Consider the following 21,357-nt stretch of genomic DNA (forward strand, 5'->3'; position numbering starts at 1 on the left):
GTGACATTCAATCAAGTTGTTGCAGACAGCAATAGTTGTTATCTGTTTCTTAGTGTTTCACTTTATGAGCATTTTACAATTGTTTTATGATACTGCTTCAAACATTTGCATTGCTTCCAGTGTGAGGCTATTTTGAATAGTGCTGTTATGTACATTCCGATACGTTTTTTTGCTATCACAAGGTATTGCTGCATTTCTGTTCAGTACATACCTACAACTGCAATTGCTAGATATGCATGTATTTACTTTAAGTAAATTCCACCAAAGGATTATCCAAATGGTTGAATTATTTTATTATTGTTTCTATGAGACTGTGATTGTTTCACTTTCTTGTCAACAGACAACATGATCTGTCCTTTTTTCATTTGAACCATTCTGATGAATTATATAATAATATCTAATTGAAGTTTTAATTTGTATTTCCATGAAGCTTAATGATGTTGAGCAATTCAAGTTGCATTGTCAGCAGTGATTCTTCATTTGTGAAAGCCTAGTTTATTTTGCATATATAAGCACACAGTTGGCTTTATTTGTTTTTAAAACAATCACAGGTATATAGAAGAACTGCTTGTTCTTATAAATAATTGTTTTACATGGAACCTTTTGAAAGTAAATACTGACCTGATTCCAGATAGTTGAAGTATTTTCGTATGTATTTACTCAAAACAATGTGCTTCTCTTATATAACTATAGTAAAACCATCAGGATCAGAAAATCAATATTAATGCATTGGAACTTTCTAATTCTTGTTCCTGTTGGTATTTTACCAAAAGTCCTAAAATATATGCTTTTTGTCCCTCTTATAATTTAGTTCAGAATCCAGAATCTCATGCCACAACTAGCTGTCACATCTCTTTCATCTACTTCAGTGTGGAGCAGTTCTTCAGTCATTACTTGACTTCCAAGACATTGCCACTCTTTGAGAGTATAGGCTGAATATTTATAAAATGTCCCTCAATTTAGGCCTGTCTAATGTTTTTTAATGATTAAATTGAGCAGATGAATCTCTGCCAGGAATATCAGAGGATACTTTTCATTTTGGAGTGATAGACAATTTCAATGTGTTTCATTAGAATGATGTCATTTGATTACTAGGTTCAGATAGTGTGTGGCTGTCTTCTCTATTGTAACTATGTTCTTCTCAACTATGTAACTTAGATGTATTCTGTGGGTAGATTCTTTGAAATTTTGTAATTATTGTAAACTAAAAATAAATCCCAAGCCTGCTTGGACAAGGGAACCCCAGCAAAACCTTAAAAACTGTATTCCCGGCCATGAGAGGATGGGAGATCAGACATGTCTCTTTAGACCCCCTCCCTTTTGTGGTTGACACAAAACAACTCATCAACATTAGTGTTAAAATAGAGACCATGAGACTGATGGGGTGGACTCTTTGTGGCAATAAGATACCAACTTATAAATAGGACCTAAGGTCATGGCAGGCAAGAGTTAGGTCATTCACCCCCACACTTAAAGAATAAACTGTGTTCTAACTGGCTCAAGATTTTAATTTTTCTCTAGCAACTATACAACCACTGGCCTCCATCAGATGCCCACCTCTACCCACGGTTCCACAAGCCATAGCTACAACTTTCATGGGACAAGAGACAGATTTCAGTAACCTTATTCCGATAAGAGGACCACTGAACCTGCTGTAGTGGTTCTGACTGTTTACAGAGGCTTTGTGCTTGAGTGCCCTCATGTCCCTGCTCAATTTTTTCACCTATGGGGTTAAAGATGAGTGGGTCAGTGAAGAAATGGAGATTAAGTGTCTAAATTCATGCCTCTGTTTTGGTATCATTGTGAACACTGAATAAAAATTTGAATTTTTTTTCGCTTTATGTTTTCAACTTAGAGTCAAGTATGAATATATACTAATCATATTGCTAATCATATGTTCTGAGAAAATCCTTGGAAAGTCTCAACAGATTACATTATTTTTCTAATTTCTATTTCTTGTTTTACACTTAACATAAATGCACCGGTAAATTGATTCTGTGGCCCTGAAGTAATTAGCCTCATTTTATCTGCAAATAATACACAACTGAACTGATTCTCTCAATATTTCCCTGAAGGTTGTTTCTTCCCTTAGACAGACTTTTTCTGTTATAAAGCCAAACCTTCGGTAACTCTAGATGGCAAACATCCAGAGACCTTCCTTACCCTCTTCTCCTTTGTCACTCTCTCTGTTTATTATTATGAGGACAAGCCTGGCCTCCTGGCACTCTCTTTTCTTTTATTTCTTGCATTATGCACAAAAGAGGGAAAGTCTGAGAACTGAACCAGCAATTAATAACACTTTTTATTTAGCACATTCACAAAAGAAATGGATCTAAATTATCATTCATTAATCACTTTTCTGTGTTTTACAGTGATAATATATTAAAAAGTCAGCATCAGAAAAGTATTAGCATATGTGACAGTCAATACAAGTGTTACGAGTATGAATAATTACAGATATATTTGTGCAGCGACCTGAACAACTCTCCTTAATGGAGGTTGGATGCTCACGGGATATTGAGTGCATGGGAAGATGTGATGAGAGGTCAGAGAAGACATAACAGTGGGAATGTCGTTGATAAAAAAGAGTTTCAGGTGATAGCAGATCGGCAGCCAGATGGGCTAGCATTCTTCAGACAGGAATGAAGCAGATCTGGTACGAGGGTGGCAGAGAAATAATCCCTCTGGTAGCTGAAGTAGTATTGAGGTTCTTTAAATCAGCAACAGATTTCAGGTTAAAGTTCTGTAAAATTGTGGTTAGAAATAAAAATAGCTCCATGCGGGCAAGTCCCTCTCCTGCACAAATTCGTTTTCCTGAAGATAACAAAGAGAGAAAGTAGTTACTCCTTGTGTTTAACTGTGACTGTGACAGTATGTTTGTGACTTGCACAAACAGAATACACAGTAAATAATTGATTAATGATAGGGTAGATGAATGAACATGTGGATGAATGGATGGATGAAATGATGAATGAATTAATGGATGGTAGGACAAACAAATGTACAAAAAGAGACACATTTGCTATCTGTCTAACATCTAATCTCAATAGGCACCCTTCATTCAGCAAATATTCATTGATTATCAGTGCCGTAATAGTCGCTTCATTATTTATTTCCACATTAAAACAACTCTGTTGCCATTTTGAGTTTCCATCTGTCATTATAGAAATACATGCACATTCTTGTTTCCTGTTCCAAGCCTGATATTCCATGATCTTTCCTTCCACTTTTCACATAATCTGTTCGCAACTCTAGTCATACACACTCTTCATCCATCTTGAACACACCAAGAAGTTTCAAGTTTCATATCCTGTTGTTCGTTTTGGCTAAGATACATCTTTATTAGGCTACATTCAGGACATAGGTTCAATTTCATTTCATCTTCACACTCTTTACAATTCCCTCAAGTAATAAAATCCTATGCTCTCTCGTTTTCCTCAACATCATACTCATGTTTTCATTAAAACATGGATCACCAGGAATCATAATTCTGTATTTATTTATCTATTGTGCTAAAATGTGAATTATTGAAGGAAGGTCTCTGTCTTTGTCATCTTGGTATCTACAGTGCCAAATATAAAGCAGACATAAAAGATCAAAGAGTGAAGGAAGGAGATTCCATGGCCAGAGACTTAGCACACAAAGCACAGGTGTGAAAATCAAGTATCCAGGATATATGATCATGATTGGAGGAAGACAGGGTGCTATGGAATCACTGCAACGTAACCTCCTCCCTTGCCAATGTTTCTGGAACCCCATAATTTTTTGGAAAAGGTTCTGACATCCTTGATCTAAAGCAAATGTCCTGCTCTGTCATTCATTATCTCCCTCAAAATGCCCAGCCTTCCCTTAAATTTTATCACCTCCTTTGAAGCACCTCAAACGTCCTCTGAGTTTCTTACCCCATTTTATGCCTCACTGTGTTGTATGAGAGAGCAGGAAGCATGCAGATTCCCCCTCTAGCCCCTACAGGGGCCTGTGCATTCCTGTCTCACTGTCCTGGTCTGACTAAATTACAACAACCTGTTTACTCTTCTTCCCTAACTCAGGAGTGAGCCTCTGTTCTCATTGAAAGTTGTGCCCTTGGAACTCAGCCTGGGAGGTGACAGACACCATGTAGAAGACACTCAATGCAGTTGTGGACTCAGATACATTCACCAAGGCAGGTAAGGACAGATCAGATGAATTTTACTTTCCAGGAGGAGCTCTTGGGTGCCTTAGTGATGTATCTAGTGGCAGAGTTCAGTCAACCTAGATGTTAGTTTTCTCAATTGGGAACAATAGGGTTAACTCCTGGAAGCCCCACTATCTGGCCCAACAATGAGGGTATATTGTGAGGGTGGAGCACATGGGTATTAAGAGTGGTGCTCTTGATCATGGACAAATAGCAATTCTACCAGCCCCAGAGGGGGTGCCATGTAAATTCCAACTGATTCCAAAAAGTTCTCTCTTTCCTTCAAATGCAAATGGAAACGAGATTCTATTACCTGCTGAGAAAGGCATGAAGTAGTCACTTTTCTTAAAGTTGCCATTCTCATCCAGAAAGTGGCCAGGGTCAAAGATCTTTGGATTAGGGAATTCTTTGTCATCGTGCAGCACGGAAGTGAGTAATGTTATTATGATTGTGCCCTGGAAGTAAAAAAACAGATAATCTGATTTATAAAGAAGTCCAGAAGTGAGAAGAAGTAGTGGACATCACATAGCCCCATATCATTGATCTATAGGTGAGGGGACTAATGTCCAGCCAGACACAGTAATTTACATGGATGAGCTAAACGCCAGTGGTGGAAGCTTGCTAAAGAGCTTTCCAATCACATTTGAAGTCTTACATTTTGGATACTTGTGTGCAACCCTCTGAATGTGTTCTCTAGATCATCAAGTTTCGATGCCCTTGTCTGTCCCCATCACTTCAAATTTCACAAATCTTGTATTTAGATTATGTAGATTACAGTTTAAAATGGAAGTCTCTGTTGACACTTGAAATGTCCAGAGTATCTGTTCATAGAACTTTTGTAAATAAACATGTAATCTATTTTAATATGATGTCATCTGGGATGCTAACCACAAGTGCAATAACCAGTAAAAACTATTGAGTGTTTATTATTGCCATGCTACAGATTAATTTTAGCTTAAAACACTGAAAAGATGATGAAATTAGAAAGATTATCACTTTGCTACAATTCAAGTCAGGATCATCAGGTCAGGTAAGGATCATCAATTAAAGGTAGAACCATTGGGTGTGTGATTCTGGAAGCAGGAGTTTCACAAAGTCTTAATGTACTCCCATAGATTTTTACTAGTTGTGTATAAAAAGCAGAACCCCTACAATGGTAAGATCTGGAGGATACCACCATATTATATGAGGAACTTAGCGTGACCGATAATGACATATGTGACATTTTATGCTCCCACCTCATCAATGTGATTCAGTGGGATATTCAGTGGGATTCAGCACCTATGTAGTTTTCTTGCCAAAATTGTAGCTGGAATCTGCCTCTAGAAAACAGTCACACAAAACTAGCCTGAGGAACATTTTAAATGACTGCTGATCTCAAATGGTCAACTGATTAAAAAGAAACAAACAAGGAAAGGAACTTTCCTTGATTATAGGAAGTGAAAAGGTCAACATAAGTGAATTATATGCTTGTTCCTTGCCTGGATAGTAAACTGCAGAAGAAAAAAGTCATAAAAATATTCTAGAAAAATTGAAAAAATTTAAATTTAGGCTGTATTATTATTTGAACAATAGCTGCTGAGCGTGAATACTCTATTATGATGTATAAGAAAAATCTTTGTTTTGGGGCATACATACTGCAGTATTGAGGTGTAAATAAATCTTGTATTGAGAAAGAAAAACCTCTTCTGGTTGTGTGCTTTGGTAAAAACAGTGTGGATTGAAGTCCTAATCCTTGTAAAAAATCAGTGATAATTAGGGAAAACCCTATCGCATCTTGATAAATTATGAATTCTGTCTTCTCTGGAGGATAACATTAGTAATTGAAATCTTATCAGTCTCATTGTTTTCCTTCACGAAAATATAACTTTTATTACTTTTAATTGAATAATAATAAGTGGAATTGTGTAGTTTATAGCATAGCAACTAAAACATCTGGATGAATACAGAAACCATATGATAGACAGCATTGTAAAGCTGCAAAGACCAAAACTGGCCTCAGATTACAAAGACAATAATTGGCTCCAGTGACGGGAGAACTTCAGAGGGGTGAGCTCATACCTACAGTCAATTTTTGACTGTGTTCATGTCATATTCAATTCTGAATCGGGACAGGAGGTGTTGTCATTATAACTGCCTATGAGAAGTGAATGAATCCATTCTGGAAAAAGATAAACACTCTCTGAAATTCTGCATTTTTTCATATATAATATCTGTACTGAGCCATAGGGTTTCAGGCATTTGAAAGATACAACTAAGCAGTCATAAGAAGAAAAGTGGAAAGAAGGGAAAGCAATGAAAACAGACCCACATTAGGGACCATTTCTCAACTAGTTTTATGCAGCCAGCATTATCTTGTTATCAAAACTCTGAAAAGAAAATGTTGAGGAAGAAAAATTGCAGACCAAAATATCTTATGAATATAAATACAGAAGTCCTGAACAGTAAGTAACAGAGCAAATCCAGCTGTTTGTGTATATTTTGTATATTTAGTGAGGGATGTGAGGCCAGTATATACAATCATATAAATAGATGCAGAGAATCAATTTGATAAAATTGCACACACATTCATGACAAAAATTTATATAAAAATAAGAGAAGAGGAAAAATTTCCCTAATCTGATAAAGAATATCTACTAAAATCTTAAAGATTTCTGATAAAGAATATCTGCTAAAATACTTAAAGCATCATTCTCAGTAGTGAAATATTAATATTCTTGTAGTCTACCCCCCAGCAGATCAGAAATGAAATAAGGATGCCCTCTATCACCAATTCTATTCAATGCTATCCTGGAAATCCTAGCCAGTGCAGTAATGCAATAAAGACAAATTGAAGACAAAATCATTGGAAAATAAGAAATAAAATGCATATTAACCTAGATAGCAAAATAATGTACATAGAAATTCCAAATATATCTATAGATAAATTATTAGCAATGATCAGTAAATTTAGGAAAGTTATTAGATATAAGGTCATCAAAATAGTATAATTGAATACAATTACATATACCAATTACAAAGAAATAAAAAAAGCATTAAAAGTTTGTAACAACAAATTATTAATTATCTAGGAAAAACCTGATAAAAGAGTTGTAAGTCACTGCACTGAAAATAAAACATTACTGAGAAAATAGAATAAAACTCAATAAGTTGGGAGCACAACCATATTCATGAATTTAAAAATTCAATGCATGAAGCTTGCTCTGCTTGGCTCCCTGCCTCCGCACCACAGCCCCTGCGGTAGCCGCCTCGGAGCCCGCCGCTACTGCCTCTGAGCAGAAGATGGCTGTGCCACCCATGTATGCTGATCTTGGCAAATCTGCCAGGGATGTCTTCACCAAGGGCTATGGATTTGGCGTAATAAAGCTTGATTTGAAAACGAAATCTGAGAATGGACTGGAATTTACAAGCTCCGGCTCAGCCAACACTGAGACCACCAAAGTGACCGGCAGCCTGGAAACCAAGTACAGATGGACTGAGTGCGGCCTTACGTTTACAAAGAAATGGAACACCAACAATACACTAGGCACCGAGATTACTGTGGAAGATCAGCTTGCACGTGAACTGAAGCTGACCTTCGATTCATACTTCTTACCTAACACTGGGAAGAAAAATGCTAAAATCAAGACAGGGTACAAGCGGGAGCACATTAACCTGAGCTGCGACATGGATTTCGACATTACTGGGCCTTCCATCCGGGGTGCTCTGGTGCTGGGTTAGGAGGACTGGCTGGCCGGCTACCAGATGAATTTTGAGACTGCAACATCCCGAGTAACCCAGAGCAACTCTGCAGTTCCTACAAGACTGCTAATTCCAGCTTCACACTAATGTGAATGACAGGACAGAGTTTGGCGGCTCCATTTACCAGAAAGTGAACAAGAAGTTGGAGACCGCTGTCAATCTCGCCTGGACAGCAGGAAACAGTAACAGGCGCTTCGGAATAGCAGCCAATTATCAGATTGACCCTGACCCCTGCTTCTCGGCTAAAGTGAACAACTCCAGCCTGATAGGTTTAGGATACACTCAGACTCTAAAGCCAGGTATCAAACTGACACCGTCAGCTCTTCTGGATGGCAAGAATGTCAATGCTGGTGGTCACAAGCTTGATCTAGGACTGGAATTTCAAGCATAAATGAATACTGTACAATTGTTTAATTTTAAACTATTTTGCAGCATAGCTACCTTCAGAATTTAGTATATCTTTTAATGTTGTATGTCTGGGATGCAAGTATTGCTAAATATGTTAGCCCTCCAGATTAAAGATGATTCAGCTTTAAGATGTTACCTTTCCAGAGGGACAGATAAAATCCATTTCCAAAAAAGGTCCTTTCAGTGGTAGACTTGAGGGGGAACTTGGTGGCCCCTTTGAGATGCCAGGTTTCTTTTTTATCTAGAAATGGCTGCAAGTGGAAGCTGATAATATGTAGGCACTTTGTAAATTCATATTGAGTAAATGAATGAAATTGTGCTTTCCTGAGAATCGAACCTTGGTTTCCTAACCCTGATTGATGAGAGGCTCGCTGCTTGATGGTGTGTAGAAACTCACCTGAATGGGACTTTTTTAGACAGATCTTCATGACCTGTTCCCACCCCAGTTCATCATTACCTCTTTTACACCAAAAGGTCTGCAGGGTGTGGTCACTGTTTCTTTTGTACCATTTTGGAGTGGAGAAGGTGGATGTGATGAAGCCAACAATTCAGGACTTAGTCCTTCCTGTGTTGTTGTTGTTGTTGTTGTTGTTGTTTTTTGCCCTTGCACCAGAGTATGAAATAGCTTCCAGGAGCTCCAGCTATGAGCTTGGAAGTGTCTGTGTGATTGAATCACATGGTGACAACACTCAGAATCTAAATTGGACTTCTGTTGTATTCTCACCACTCAATTTGTTTTTTAGCAGTTTAATGGGTACATTTTAGAGTCTTCCATTATGTGTGAAATTTGATCCTCCAAATGCTGTAATTAATGTCACTTAAAAAAAACTTGAATAAAATATTGAAACCTAAAAAAAAAAATTCAATGCATGAACATGTTAAGTCTTTCCATATTGAACTACACAATGAATGTCACTTTGATAAAAATTTCAGAAGTGTTTTGGGAAATTGACACACTGATATTTTCAACAATTATTTGAAAGTGTAAACACCTAAGAGTAGCCTATTAAGGAGACCTAGCTTTATAAATCTTTATAGCCCCAAACAAAATAGCAGAAAGTCCATCAAGCTGCCACATGTATGAGTTTTGCACTTCTCTCATCGTCTGTTGTTAGGGGATTGGAGCTAAACTAGCACTTTGGAAATTTTAGAAGCACAGAAATATAGTGTAAGAGAAGCAAGCTTACCTTGGGGATGAGGTAGTTTCTGAACTTAATATCAGTGGTCACTGCGTGGGGTACGCCGGTGGGGACAAGGTCAATGTATCTCTGGATCTCGTGTATTACAGCATCTGTGTAAGGCATGTGGCTCCTATCCTGCATGCAGGGGCTCCTGTGTCTGCCAATTACATGATCAATTTCTTCCTGGACTTTAGCTGACAAGACACAAGAAAGAACTGATGGAACATTTGTCATAGCAATTCATGGCCACATTAAACATGATGTAAAAATCCCAGCAACATTACAAACATGAGTTACATGTGCAGAAGTACAACCAGCCATATAAAAAGAATTACCATAATATAGATACATATCATTCTCCTACAAACTAGTCATTACAGTGCATAAGTACATTTCTATAAATTAGCATATATGACAACTAATACAAATTTAAGTAATACATTATTTAAAAAATAAACAGAAGTCAAGAAATTACAGTGCTTGCAAACAGAAAAACAGGAATCAAATATTATATGTATTACCAAATAATATATGGGGTATAATGTTAAATTGCAATGGTTTTGTAAATATATTTGCATGTGCGGTGGCGGGGCAGGGGCGGTGATGCAATTAGCACTGGTACTGTCTTCATTTTTCCACTTCCCATTGTGGCCACTTTAAGCATGCTAGCAGCTTCTTCTGAAATTTATATTTACATTTCTAAATATCCACTATTTCTTTCTATGTTTTACTAAACAATTTTTAGACAATATTTAATAATTTTCTGGTATGCGAGATGAGAATTTTTATCTCTATCTCTGTTCCATATACAGACGCATGCCCACAAAGTGATATTTGTACACACAGACACACACACATGCACGTATACACACACACACAATTCTCCTCCTTCTACTTACCAGAATATATTTAGACCACAATTTCTGGTTATATCACTATTCATTGTTTATATCATTCTAAATATACTCACACAAGCACACACACACACACACATATTCTTCCTTGGTTCTTTAGTTAAATCACAATTTTCTATTCTTCAAGTTAGAGTATTTGCACATGTTTGAAACTCCTAGTAATAATTTCCCAATTATAGGGAAATCTCAGACTATCAATCACATCTCTTTGGTTCTTGAAGTCTCCTCTACATGTATTATTCACCTGGTCCCTTCTGAAGTGGTTGTTTCCTAGGAGCCCAGCAGCATCTCTGACACTCTCATTCTCTTACATGGGGTCTTCTGATTCCTGGCACCCTTAATTTCTTCTGACTTGGTTTCAGACATGAGATGGAGCACAATCCCCAGTATTGGAGAAAGTTAGTATAGAGGGTGAAATTTGTAACAAGCATGTAGGTCCCAAATACTTTTTTCTATGAATACACAACATAGTATGATTGGGAATTCTGATGCTGTCTGAATGCTTATATTTTATATATGACTTGATATAACTGTCTGAAAGATTTTAATTTTCCCTTTACTTCTGGTGCTCTGAAATTCCATGACTTTGTGTCCTGTGATGGGTGTTTTAATTTCATTCACTCTGCTGAACACTTGTAGATAACTTTCTATTAAGATGGCAAAATACGAAGGTCTTTTCTCTAGACATGTTTCTTCTCTGGAGAATATCTAGCTGCTGAATGTCAGGAAGCAAGATGAAGAAAAGTGCTGAGTCTTTGAATCTGAGGAATAGATATTTCCCAAAGCTTTTTTTTCTGGCTTCACACCTCACACTTTCCTGGCCCTGTAAAGTGTCCCCGAGTACAGGGGTTCTTAGGCTTAGTTTCTCTGGAGAGTGTGCTTCCCTTTTCCAGTGGGAAAAAATCAGGTACCTGATAAAAGGAGTCATGGAGGAAACCTGGGCAGGGGAGGCTCCCTTTTCAGTCTCATTCCCTACCTTTGGTCCTTGGTGCCTCCAAATACTGACCCTTATGAGAATCATAGTGACACAGATTTGCCTCTCCTCTTGATAAATCTTCCTCTGCTGATATTTGTTACAACTCCATCCCCTATGCTGTTTCAATTGTCAGCCCTCCATTGTCTCTCCGTGTCTCAGAAATTTGCCAAAGACTTATAGGCTGTTTTCTATTCTCCTCTCTTTTTACTTCAACAGGCTAATTTTAATTTGTAATTTAGTTATTGAAATTTCAGTGGGATCCTGACACAGGGAAGAAGGTATGTTATCTGCTGCCAAACAAGAACTATTTAAATGTAAATTTGAAGGAAATGTAGAGTTTACTCTAAAAGTAAATTGTAAATTCTAAAGAAAAGTTGTATGTGAAAGATGCAATTATTAACCCCCTTCCAAATATTCCTATTTGGTCAAAGAGCAGTTTTATGAAACACACTTCTGGAATAAAAAATTTCCTTTAGGTATGGTCTCTGCTTAAACAGAAACATCTTTTTTAGAAGCCTAACTTTTAGATTACTTCCCATACTGGAATTAATCACAGGATGCCTCAGTACAATTCTAGAATTCCACTTATACTTCAATAAGGATGTTTTCATCTCACTACCTCGGCATTAGAGCATGGAATTTTCAAAATGAGAAAAGATATCTTCAAGAATGAACCTACTGTTCAAAGTGGACTTTTCATAATAAAACCAACATTCACTACTAGGCCAATTTATGCTGGCTCTCCCTACCACAAATTATCTCTGCTGAAATCCAGACACTTCATCAGGGCTTTATTTATTTTGCTACTGCCATACTGTTTTTACTGATCTCAGCCATCCTCCTCCATTGTGCAAAGATGTCCTTTTTAATCATGTCATCAAATTTAGACAGATTACAGCTGATGACACAGAAATTTAAGGAATGAAGCTTCTCTGAGAGAAATAAGGTGGAGGACACTGGCACCATCTTCTCAGCATTGTTCTTAAATTCACTTTGTTCATCATCTGTGGTCCTACCTGTGACCTCTGGGTGCTTCAGCAGGAGCAGGAGTCCATATCTCAGAGTGGTGCTTGTTGTCTCTGTTCCAGCAACAAATAGATCAGCTACAGTGCCAACCAAGTTTTCAATAGTGAATTCTGACTGTTGGTTGTCCTTTTCCTAGAAATGATTTCATGCAATTATCTGACCAATTATGTGTCAGTATATCTAAATATACAAAATTAAAAAAAAAATACTATGTTATAAAGTTAGCCAAAAGAGATACTGGACAGTACAGTATTAGAAAAAGCAACTGTGTGGTATGGCAGAAGCTGCAGATCAGTTGACTCAAACTTTATTTCCTGATAGGCCTACAAGTTCCATTCATGAAACCATTTGCTGCTTAGGTTAGTCACACAGAATATTTCTTTCCTCAGAAATAAAAGCAGAAGTATACAGATGTCCTGTATTAGTTCAATTTGTGTTATATAACAGAATACTATATACTTGGTAATTTGTAAAGAAAAGAAATTTATTTCTGATGATTCTGAAGGCTGGGAAGTCCAAGAGCATGGCACTTGCTTCTGGCAATGGCCTTCTTGCTACTTCATCATGTGGCAAAAAGTGGAAGGGCAAGAAAGAGTAAGAGTGAGAGCAAGGGTGGGGGCACAATCACATTTATAACAAGCTGTCAAGAACTACCCCACTCTTGCAATAATGACATGAGTATATTTATGAAGGCAGAACACTGATGACGTAGTCATGTTTTGTTAGGCTGCACCCACCAACTCTGTTGCATTGGGCATTCACTTTTAACACATGAACTATAGAGGACACATTCAAACCAGAACATGAATCTTCTTCTATTTTTTCCTTATTACTCAAAACACAAATGTGAAGGAGGAATAGGATTGACATCATCTTTGGACATGAGCATTTGATCATAGTAATGAAGACTTCTATACTAAATATGGTATATAAAAAAAAAAAAAGAAGGCACTTGACTCTCTCATGCTTAAGGGCTACCATGTTATTTCTAGTCTAGCCCACCATAAGGCTTCTTGTATTTGAGATATATAAGCCAACTATTTGATTATGCTCTTGATATAGTTTGGATAATAAATATTTATCTCTCCCATCCTGATAATAAATGAGTTCACATAAGATCTGGTTGTTTAAAACTATTTCTCCAACTTGTTTCTCCTCTTGCCATGTGATGTGCCTGTTCTTGCTTTGCCTTCTGCTATGAGCAAATACTCCCTGAGGACTCTGCAGAAGCTGAGCAGATGCCAGCATCATGCTCGTACAGCCTGCAGAACTGTTAGTCAATTGGGCCTCATTTTCTTATAAATTATCTGGCCTCAGATATTTCTTTGTAGCAATTCAAGAACAGCCTAACACATTCATTTTTATGATTTTTTATTATTTGTAAGTGAACACGATTTTAGTGTATAAATATAAGTAAATTAGGGCTATATCATGAAAAATGTTACACTCTTGAATCAAGAGTTTGCAATTTTCTTCTGTCAAAAATTTACAAAGACTCAGTTACACCTACATATTCATTACAAAGCTGAAATGTGTGAAACAAATATGTCAACAAAACCAAGAATGAAATATAGTGAAAGATAATGAGTTCACAAAGACAAGACAGGTCTAACAAAATTGTAATCTAGATGGGAGGCAACAGGCAACTTGTTCTAAGGAATAAGTTCAGGAATAAATAGGAAAATACAAAGTGAAGAGAAATGGCAATTATTAATACAAAAACGTGAGGCATTAACTGCCTATATTGGATAAAGAAGAGTAGGGGTAATGCAAATGCCAAGGCTAAGGGACCAATTGAATAAAGTTCTCATAAATTGAAAGTGTGAATACACTTACAATGAGTAAAGTATTTGAATTAGTAATCAAGAACTCCACCCCACCCTCCCCACAAAAAAAAGTTCCAACTCAAGATTACTTCACTAGTGAATTCTACCAAAATAGTTGGAAAGAGCTCAGATCCAAGGGAAAAGGAAAGGGAACTTGTGTGAACAAGGTAATGTTCTTGAGAAGTCTCAAAACCACAGCCCACTCCAGTACTTGTGCTCATGAAGATAAAGAAGGTCACCTTGACTTCAGATCCCAGCAGACTGCCAAATTGGGTAGGGAGGCTGAGAACACTCCTACCTGCCCTTTCCATGGATTACTAAGTCTCTCAGGATTTCACCTCTGCCAGCTTCTTTTTACTTTATTTGTGTGTGTGTGTGCATGTGTGTATGTGTACATGTTTGTGAGTTGTAGATTCTTCTTATGAATTGACCAATAAGCTCCATTGCTGTCTCTTTAACAGTCCATTTGGTGTATGATTATTCACCTGTAATATTGGCTCTTCCTTCTGAGAATAATTGATGATTGACATCTTTGTCAGCCAACTGGAAATCTCTGATGCTTCAGGCTGTGGAAAGGTCGGAGAGATATACAGTGCTTGGGTTCCACTCTTTGCTACAAAGGAGGGCAATATTGAGTGGGGGCTTAACTGGGCCTAACTGTGCTTGGTCTCCCAAGAGCAGGTGTAAGCACCACCTCTGATGAGGGTGGCAAGAGAGTGACATAGACTCTGTAAGATTTACTCGGTTATAAATAGGCTTAGTGTGGTGATTTTCTCAAATGCCAGCTTACTAGCAATGTTCTGGGTTTGTGAACACACTGAAGATATTCTAATTAGCTGGGGTGATGTGGGTATAGTGTTAGCTGAGATAAGACAAAAGTTTTCTTCTTCCCAAATGTTGTGTTATTTTGCCAGCAGATGTTGTAATAGGCTGTGCCTATTGGCTTCCAGCTAGGAGGTGGTTCTTGCAGGAGAGAGCCACCTACACTAGTAGCTGTGGGATTTGTGCTTGGCTTATATTACCCAGGGGAACATGTAGAAGAATGAAATATGATTCCTATATCTCACCATATACAAAAATTAACTCTAATGGACTGAAGACTTAGATATGAGAATGAGACTTGAAATCATAAAAATTTTAGACAAAAACCTAGAAAAAACTCTTCTGAGCATTGGTGTAGGCTAAGGATTTATGACTCAGTGTTTAAAAGCAATTTCAACAAAAATAATTGACAATAGGACCTAATTAAACTAAAGAGCTTCTGCACAGCAAAAGAAATGACAAGCAGAGTAAACAACCTACAGAATGGGAGAAAATATTTGCAAAATATACCTTCAACAAAGGACTATTTTCCAGAATCTACAAGAAACTCAAACAGCAAGAAAAAAAAAATCCAAATAATCCTATTAAAAAGTGGGCAAACAACATGAACAGAAATTTCTCAAAGGAAGATATACAAATGAGAGAGTGGAGCAAGATGACAGAATAGAATGCTTCACTGATTATTCCCCATGCAAGGACATCAGCTTAACAGCTATCTACACAAAGTGTACCTTCATAAGAACCAAAATCAGATGAGCATGCACAGTACCTAGATTTAAATGTATATCACTGAAAGAGGAACAGAAGAGATAGAAAAAATACTATTGAATTACTGACATCCTCTCTTCCCCTGGCAGCAGTGGCATGGTTCAGAGACTGTTTCTGAGTACTGAAGGAGGGAGAACACAGTAATTATACAGCATAAAATTAATGCTGTTCTGTTATGGCAGGAGGGAAAACAGGCCAAATTCAGCTGATGCCCACTCACAGAGGGAGCATTTAAACCAGCCCTGGCCTGAGATGAATCTCTGATACCAGTGGTTGGAACCAAGTTTCTACAAGCATCACTGTGGACTATAGGGCTCTGGGACTATAAATAAACTTGAAAGACAGACTTGGCTACAAGGATTGTAACTTTTATGTGAGTCCTAGTTCTGAACTGGGCCTAGAGACAGTAGAGCGGTGGCGGGAGGTGCAACTTACTGAAACACCAGCTGAAGATGGGTAAGGGAGTGCTGACATCCCCCCTCTCCTAATCCCAAGCTGCACAGTTTTCACTTCCAAAAGAAACTCCTTTCTTCTGCTTGAGGAGTGGGGGCTTGAATAGCTAGCAGCAATACCCAGGTACTACGTTGAGGGCTTTGGGTAAGACTTTGAGACTTGCTGGCTTAGGTAAGACTCAATACATTCCCAGCTAGCTGGCCATCAGGAAAGACTCCTTCTACTTGAGAAATCAGAGTAAAATATAAAGGCGACTTTGTCTTGCAACTAGGTATCATCTTGATCACAGGAGGGTAGAGCACCAAGTGCACTCCTGGAGTCTCCAAAACCAGGACTTGGCTCTTGTGCAGGGTCTAGTATTCTCAATGGGCCTTTGATAGCACTGCTCAAGGGGTGAGACTCCACTGCCCTTGGAAAGGAAAGGGAAGAGTGAGAAGGACTGCATTTTGTGGTTTAAGTGCCAGATCAGCTGCAGTACAACAGAACACCAAATAGATTTCTAAGGTTTTTGACTCTTGTCCCTGGCTTCTAGGTGGTACCTCTGGACATGCCTGGGTACTGGAGGAATTTGCTGCACTGAAGGGAAGGACACAGGCCTGGCTGGATTCACCACCAGCTGATTGTAGAGCCCCAGGTGCTTGGAAACATAGGCAGTAGCCAGGGAGTGGTTGCAGCAGGCTTTGGGCAAGGCCCAGTGTTCTGCTGGTTTTAAGTCTGACCCAGCGCAGTCACAGTGGTGGCGGATACATGAGTGCTTGTGTCATTCTATCCCCAGTTTCAGTTGGCTCAGAACAGAGAGAGAGACTTTGTTTATTTGGGAGAAGCTAAGGGAAGAGAACAAGAGTTTCTGTCTGGTAATCCACAGAATTCTCTTGGATCCTGTCCAAGACCATCAAGGCAGTATCTCTACAAGTCTTCAAGAACCACTGCATTATTGGGCTTGGAGTGCCCCTAAAGCAGATAAAGCTTAGATCACAACACTTAACTCATTTCCCATTTATTAAAAAAAGTGCAGTTCACTGCCAGTGCAGTATTCTAGGGGCAAATTGAAAATAGGTTAAGTCCTTTTTAATATCTAGAAAGCCTACCAAGAAGGATGGGTACAAAAAAAATCCCAGACTACAAAGATGACAAAAATACCTAACTCTAGAATGCCCAGCCCCAGATGAACATCTACAAGTATAAAGAAAATCCAGGAAAACATGACTTCACCACATTCACTAAATAAGGCACCAGGGACCAATCCTGGAGAAACAGAGATATGTGATCTTTCAGCCAGAAAATATAAGATAGTTGTTTTGAGGAAACCTAAAGATATTCAAAATAACACAGAGAAGAAATTCACAATTCTATCAGGTATACGTAACAAAGAGACTGAAATAATTTACAAGTCAAGCAGAGACTGTGGAGCTGAAACATGCAATTGGCATACTAAAGAATGTATTAGTCTTTAGTAGAATCATAGAATAGTAGAATTGATCCAGCAGAAGAAAGAATTAGTGAGCATTAACAGAAGCTATTTGAAAATACAGCTAGAAGAGACAAAAGAAAAAAGAATAAAAAACAATGAAGCACACTTACAGGATCTAGAAAATAGCCTCAAAATGCAAATCTAAGAGTTATTGGCCTTAAAGAGGAGGTAGAGAAAGAGAAAGGAGTAGAAAATGTATTTAAGGGGAAATAACAGAGAACTTTCCAAAACTAGGGAAAGGTATCACTATCTAAGTACAAGAAGCTGATAGAACACCAAGCAGATTAAACCCAACGAAGACTACTTCCAGGTATTTAATAATAAAACTCCCAAGGACATCCTGAATTGTATTGCCTAGATTTTCTGCTAGGGTTTTTATAGTTTTGGACCTTACATTTAAGTCTTTAATCCATCTTGAATCAATTTTGTATAAGTTTAAATACATGAAAATTAAGCAATATGCTCCTGAATGAACAGTGGGAGAATGAAGAAATTAAGAAGAAAATTGAAAAATTTCTTGAAACAAATGATGAGAAAACACAGCATACCAAAACCTACGGGATTCAGCAAAAGTCGTACTAATAATAAAGTTAATAACTGTAAGTGTCAACTATCAAAACAGAAGAAAAACATCAAATAAACAACCTAACAATATACCTTAAGAAACTATGAAAGCTGGAGCAAACCAAATCCGAAATTAGTAGAAGAAAAGAAATAATAAAGCTCAGAGCAGAAATAAATGAAATTGAAATAAAGAAAACAACAAAATATTAATAAAGCAAAAAGTTGTTCTTTAGAAGCATTAATGAAAGCTGACAAACCTTTAGCCAGACTGAGGAATAACGTGAGATGATCCAAATAAGTCAGTGATGAAAAAGAAGACATTTCAACTGATATCACAGGTATTCAAAGGATCATTGGTGGCTACCATGAGCAACTATATACCAATAAATTAGAAAACTTAGAAATAATGAACAAATTCCTAGATACATACAACCTACTGAAATTGAACCATGAAGTAATCCAAAACCTGAACAAAATTATAACAAGTAATCAGATTGAACTCAAGAGAAAGCATCCTAGTAGAGAAAAGCTCAGGACTCAATGACTTCAATGATGAATTCTAGCAAACATTTAAAGAAGAACTAATACCAATCCTACTCAGACTATTTTACAAAATAGTGAAGGAGGGAATACTTCCAAACTAATTCTATAAGGCCAGTATTACTCTGATAACAAAACCAAAGACATGTTAAAAAAAAAAAAAAAAAGAAAGGTATAGGCCAATGTCTCTGAGGAATATTGATGCAAAAATCCTCAAGAAAATAGCTGCAAACCAAACTAATGAATACATTAAAGAACTCATTCATCACAACCAGGTGGGATTTATCACTGTATGCAAGGGTGCTTTAACATATGCCAATTAATAGATGTGGTACATCCTATCAACAGAATAAAGAACAAAAGCATGTGGTGATTTCAATCGATACTGAAAAATTATTTGATAAACCTCAACATCCCTTCATGGTAAAAGCCCTAAAAAAACAAGGTATAGAAGGAATATACCTCACCATAATAAAAGCCATCTACAAAAGACCCACAGCTAGTAACATACTAAATGAGGAAAAAACTGAAAGCCTTTCCTCTAAGGTCTGGAAAACAACAAGGATGCTTACTTTCACCACTGTTATTCAACATTGTACTGGAATACCTAGCTAGAGCAATCAGAGAAAGATGTGAAGGAGATCCCAATTAGAATGAAAGAAGTCAAATTATCCTCATTTGCAGATAATATTATCTTATATTTTAAAAAACCTGAAGACTCAACTAAAAAACTACAAGAAATAATAAACAAATTCAGTAAAGTTGGAAGACACAAAATAACATAAAAAATTGGTAGTATTTCTATATTCCTACAGTGAATAATTTAAAAAAGTAATCTTATTTACAATATCCACACATAATATTAACAATGAGATACCATCTCACACTAGTTAGAATGGCGATCATTAAAAAGTCAGGAAACAACGGATGCTGGCGAGGATGCAGAGAAATAGGAATGCTTTTACACTGTTGGTGGGAGTGTAAATTAGTTCAATCATTGTGGAAGACAGGGTGGCGATTCCTCAAGGATCTAAAATCAGAAATACCATTTGAGTCAGCAATCCCATTACTGGGTACATACTCAAAGGATTATAAATCATTCTACTATAAAGACACATGTACACGTATGTTTACTGCAGCACTATTTACAATAGCAAAGACTTGGAACCAACCCAAATGTCCATCAATGATAGACTAGATAAAGAAAATATGGCATATATACACCATGGACTACTATGCAGCCATAAAGAATATGAATCCATGTCCTTTTTAGGGACATGGATGAAGCTGGAAACCATCATTCTCAGCAAACTAACACAGAAACAGAAAACCAAACATTGCATATTCTCACTCAAAAGTGGGAGTTGAACAGTGAGAACACATGGACACAGGGAGGGAAACATCACACACCAGGGCCTGTCAGGGGGTGGAGAGCAAGGGGAGGAAGAGCATTGGGACAAATACCTAATTCATGTGGGGCTTAAAACCTAGATGATGGGTTGACGGGTGCAGCAAACCACCATGGCACATGTATACCTATGTAACAAAGCTGCACATGCTGCACATGTATCCCAGAACCTAAAGTATAACTTAAAAAATCACTGAAAAATATGAATAGAAGGGAAAATTCCTTATAATAATAAAATGTATTTATAAAAATTCCAAAGATATTTTATATCAAATTGTGAAAATCTAAAAGCTTGTGCCTTAAAATCAGGGGGTAAAAAACCCAAGTATATCTACTTTTACTACTGCTATTTGGCATTGTTCTTAAGGTCCTAGCCAAAACAATTAGACAAGAAAGATAAATAATATGACAAGTTGTATATAATGGATTTTTTTAAAATTAAGGATTATGCATACATTCATACAGCCAACAGACACATGAAAAAATGCTCATCGTCACTCGCCATCAGAGAAATGCAAATCAAAACCACAATGAGATACCATCTCACACCAGTTAGAATGGCAATCATTAAAAAGTCAGGAAACAACACGTGCTAGAGAGGATGTGGAGAAATAGGAACACTTTTACACTGTTGGTGGGACTGTAAACTAGTTCGACCATTGTGGAAAACTGTGGCAATTCCTCAAGGATCTAGAACCAAAAATACCATTTGACCCAGCCATCTCATTACTGCATATATACCCGAAGGATTATAAATCATGCTGCTATAAAGACACATGCACATGTATGTTTATTGCGGCACTATTCACAATAGCAAATACGTGGAATCAACCCAAATGTCCATCAGTGACAGACTGGATTAAGAAAATGTGGCACATATACACCATGGAATACTATGCAGCCATAAAAACGGATGAGTTTGTGTCCTTTGTAGGGATATGGATGCAGCTGGAAACCATCATTCTCAGCAAACTATCACAAGAACAGAAAAGCAAGCACCGCATGTTCTCACTCGTAAGTAGGAATTGAACAATGAGATCACTTGGACACAGGAAGGGGAACATCACACACCAGGTCCTATTGTG

At 37.4% G+C, this 21,357-nt stretch overlaps 1 protein-coding gene and 1 pseudogene across 7 annotated transcripts in view; one reads left to right on the plus strand and one right to left on the minus strand.

Moving 5' to 3' along the window:
* Positions 1-2,278: 2,278 nt before the first annotated feature.
* CYP2C8 (cytochrome P450 family 2 subfamily C member 8) overlaps positions 2,279-21,357 on the minus strand; it is a 28,968-nt gene continuing 9,889 nt past the window's right edge. For 2 of the 7 annotated variants that reach the window (XM_074002245.1, XM_045361232.2), the window contains exons 6-9: positions 12,411-12,552; positions 9,511-9,698; positions 4,488-4,629; positions 2,279-2,814 (exon numbers count right to left, since the gene is read on the minus strand). In XM_074002245.1, the coding sequence (XP_073858346.1) occupies positions 2,633-2,814; positions 4,488-4,629; positions 9,511-9,698; positions 12,411-12,552 (654 nt within the window). In that variant the 3' untranslated portion in view covers positions 2,279-2,632. Of the gene's footprint in view, positions 2,815-4,487; positions 4,630-8,780; positions 9,172-9,510; positions 9,699-12,410; positions 12,601-21,357 lie in introns of those variants that run through there. The other 5 variants (XR_012417985.1, XR_012417984.1, XR_012417986.1 and 2 more) reach the window with 5 other exon arrangements.
* Positions 7,439-8,455, plus strand: LOC102118293 (non-selective voltage-gated ion channel VDAC1 pseudogene; annotated as a pseudogene).

Source organism: Macaca fascicularis, chromosome 9 (assembly GCF_037993035.2).
Source record: "Macaca fascicularis isolate 582-1 chromosome 9, T2T-MFA8v1.1".
Classification (NCBI taxonomy): Eukaryota; Metazoa; Chordata; class Mammalia; order Primates; family Cercopithecidae; genus Macaca; species Macaca fascicularis.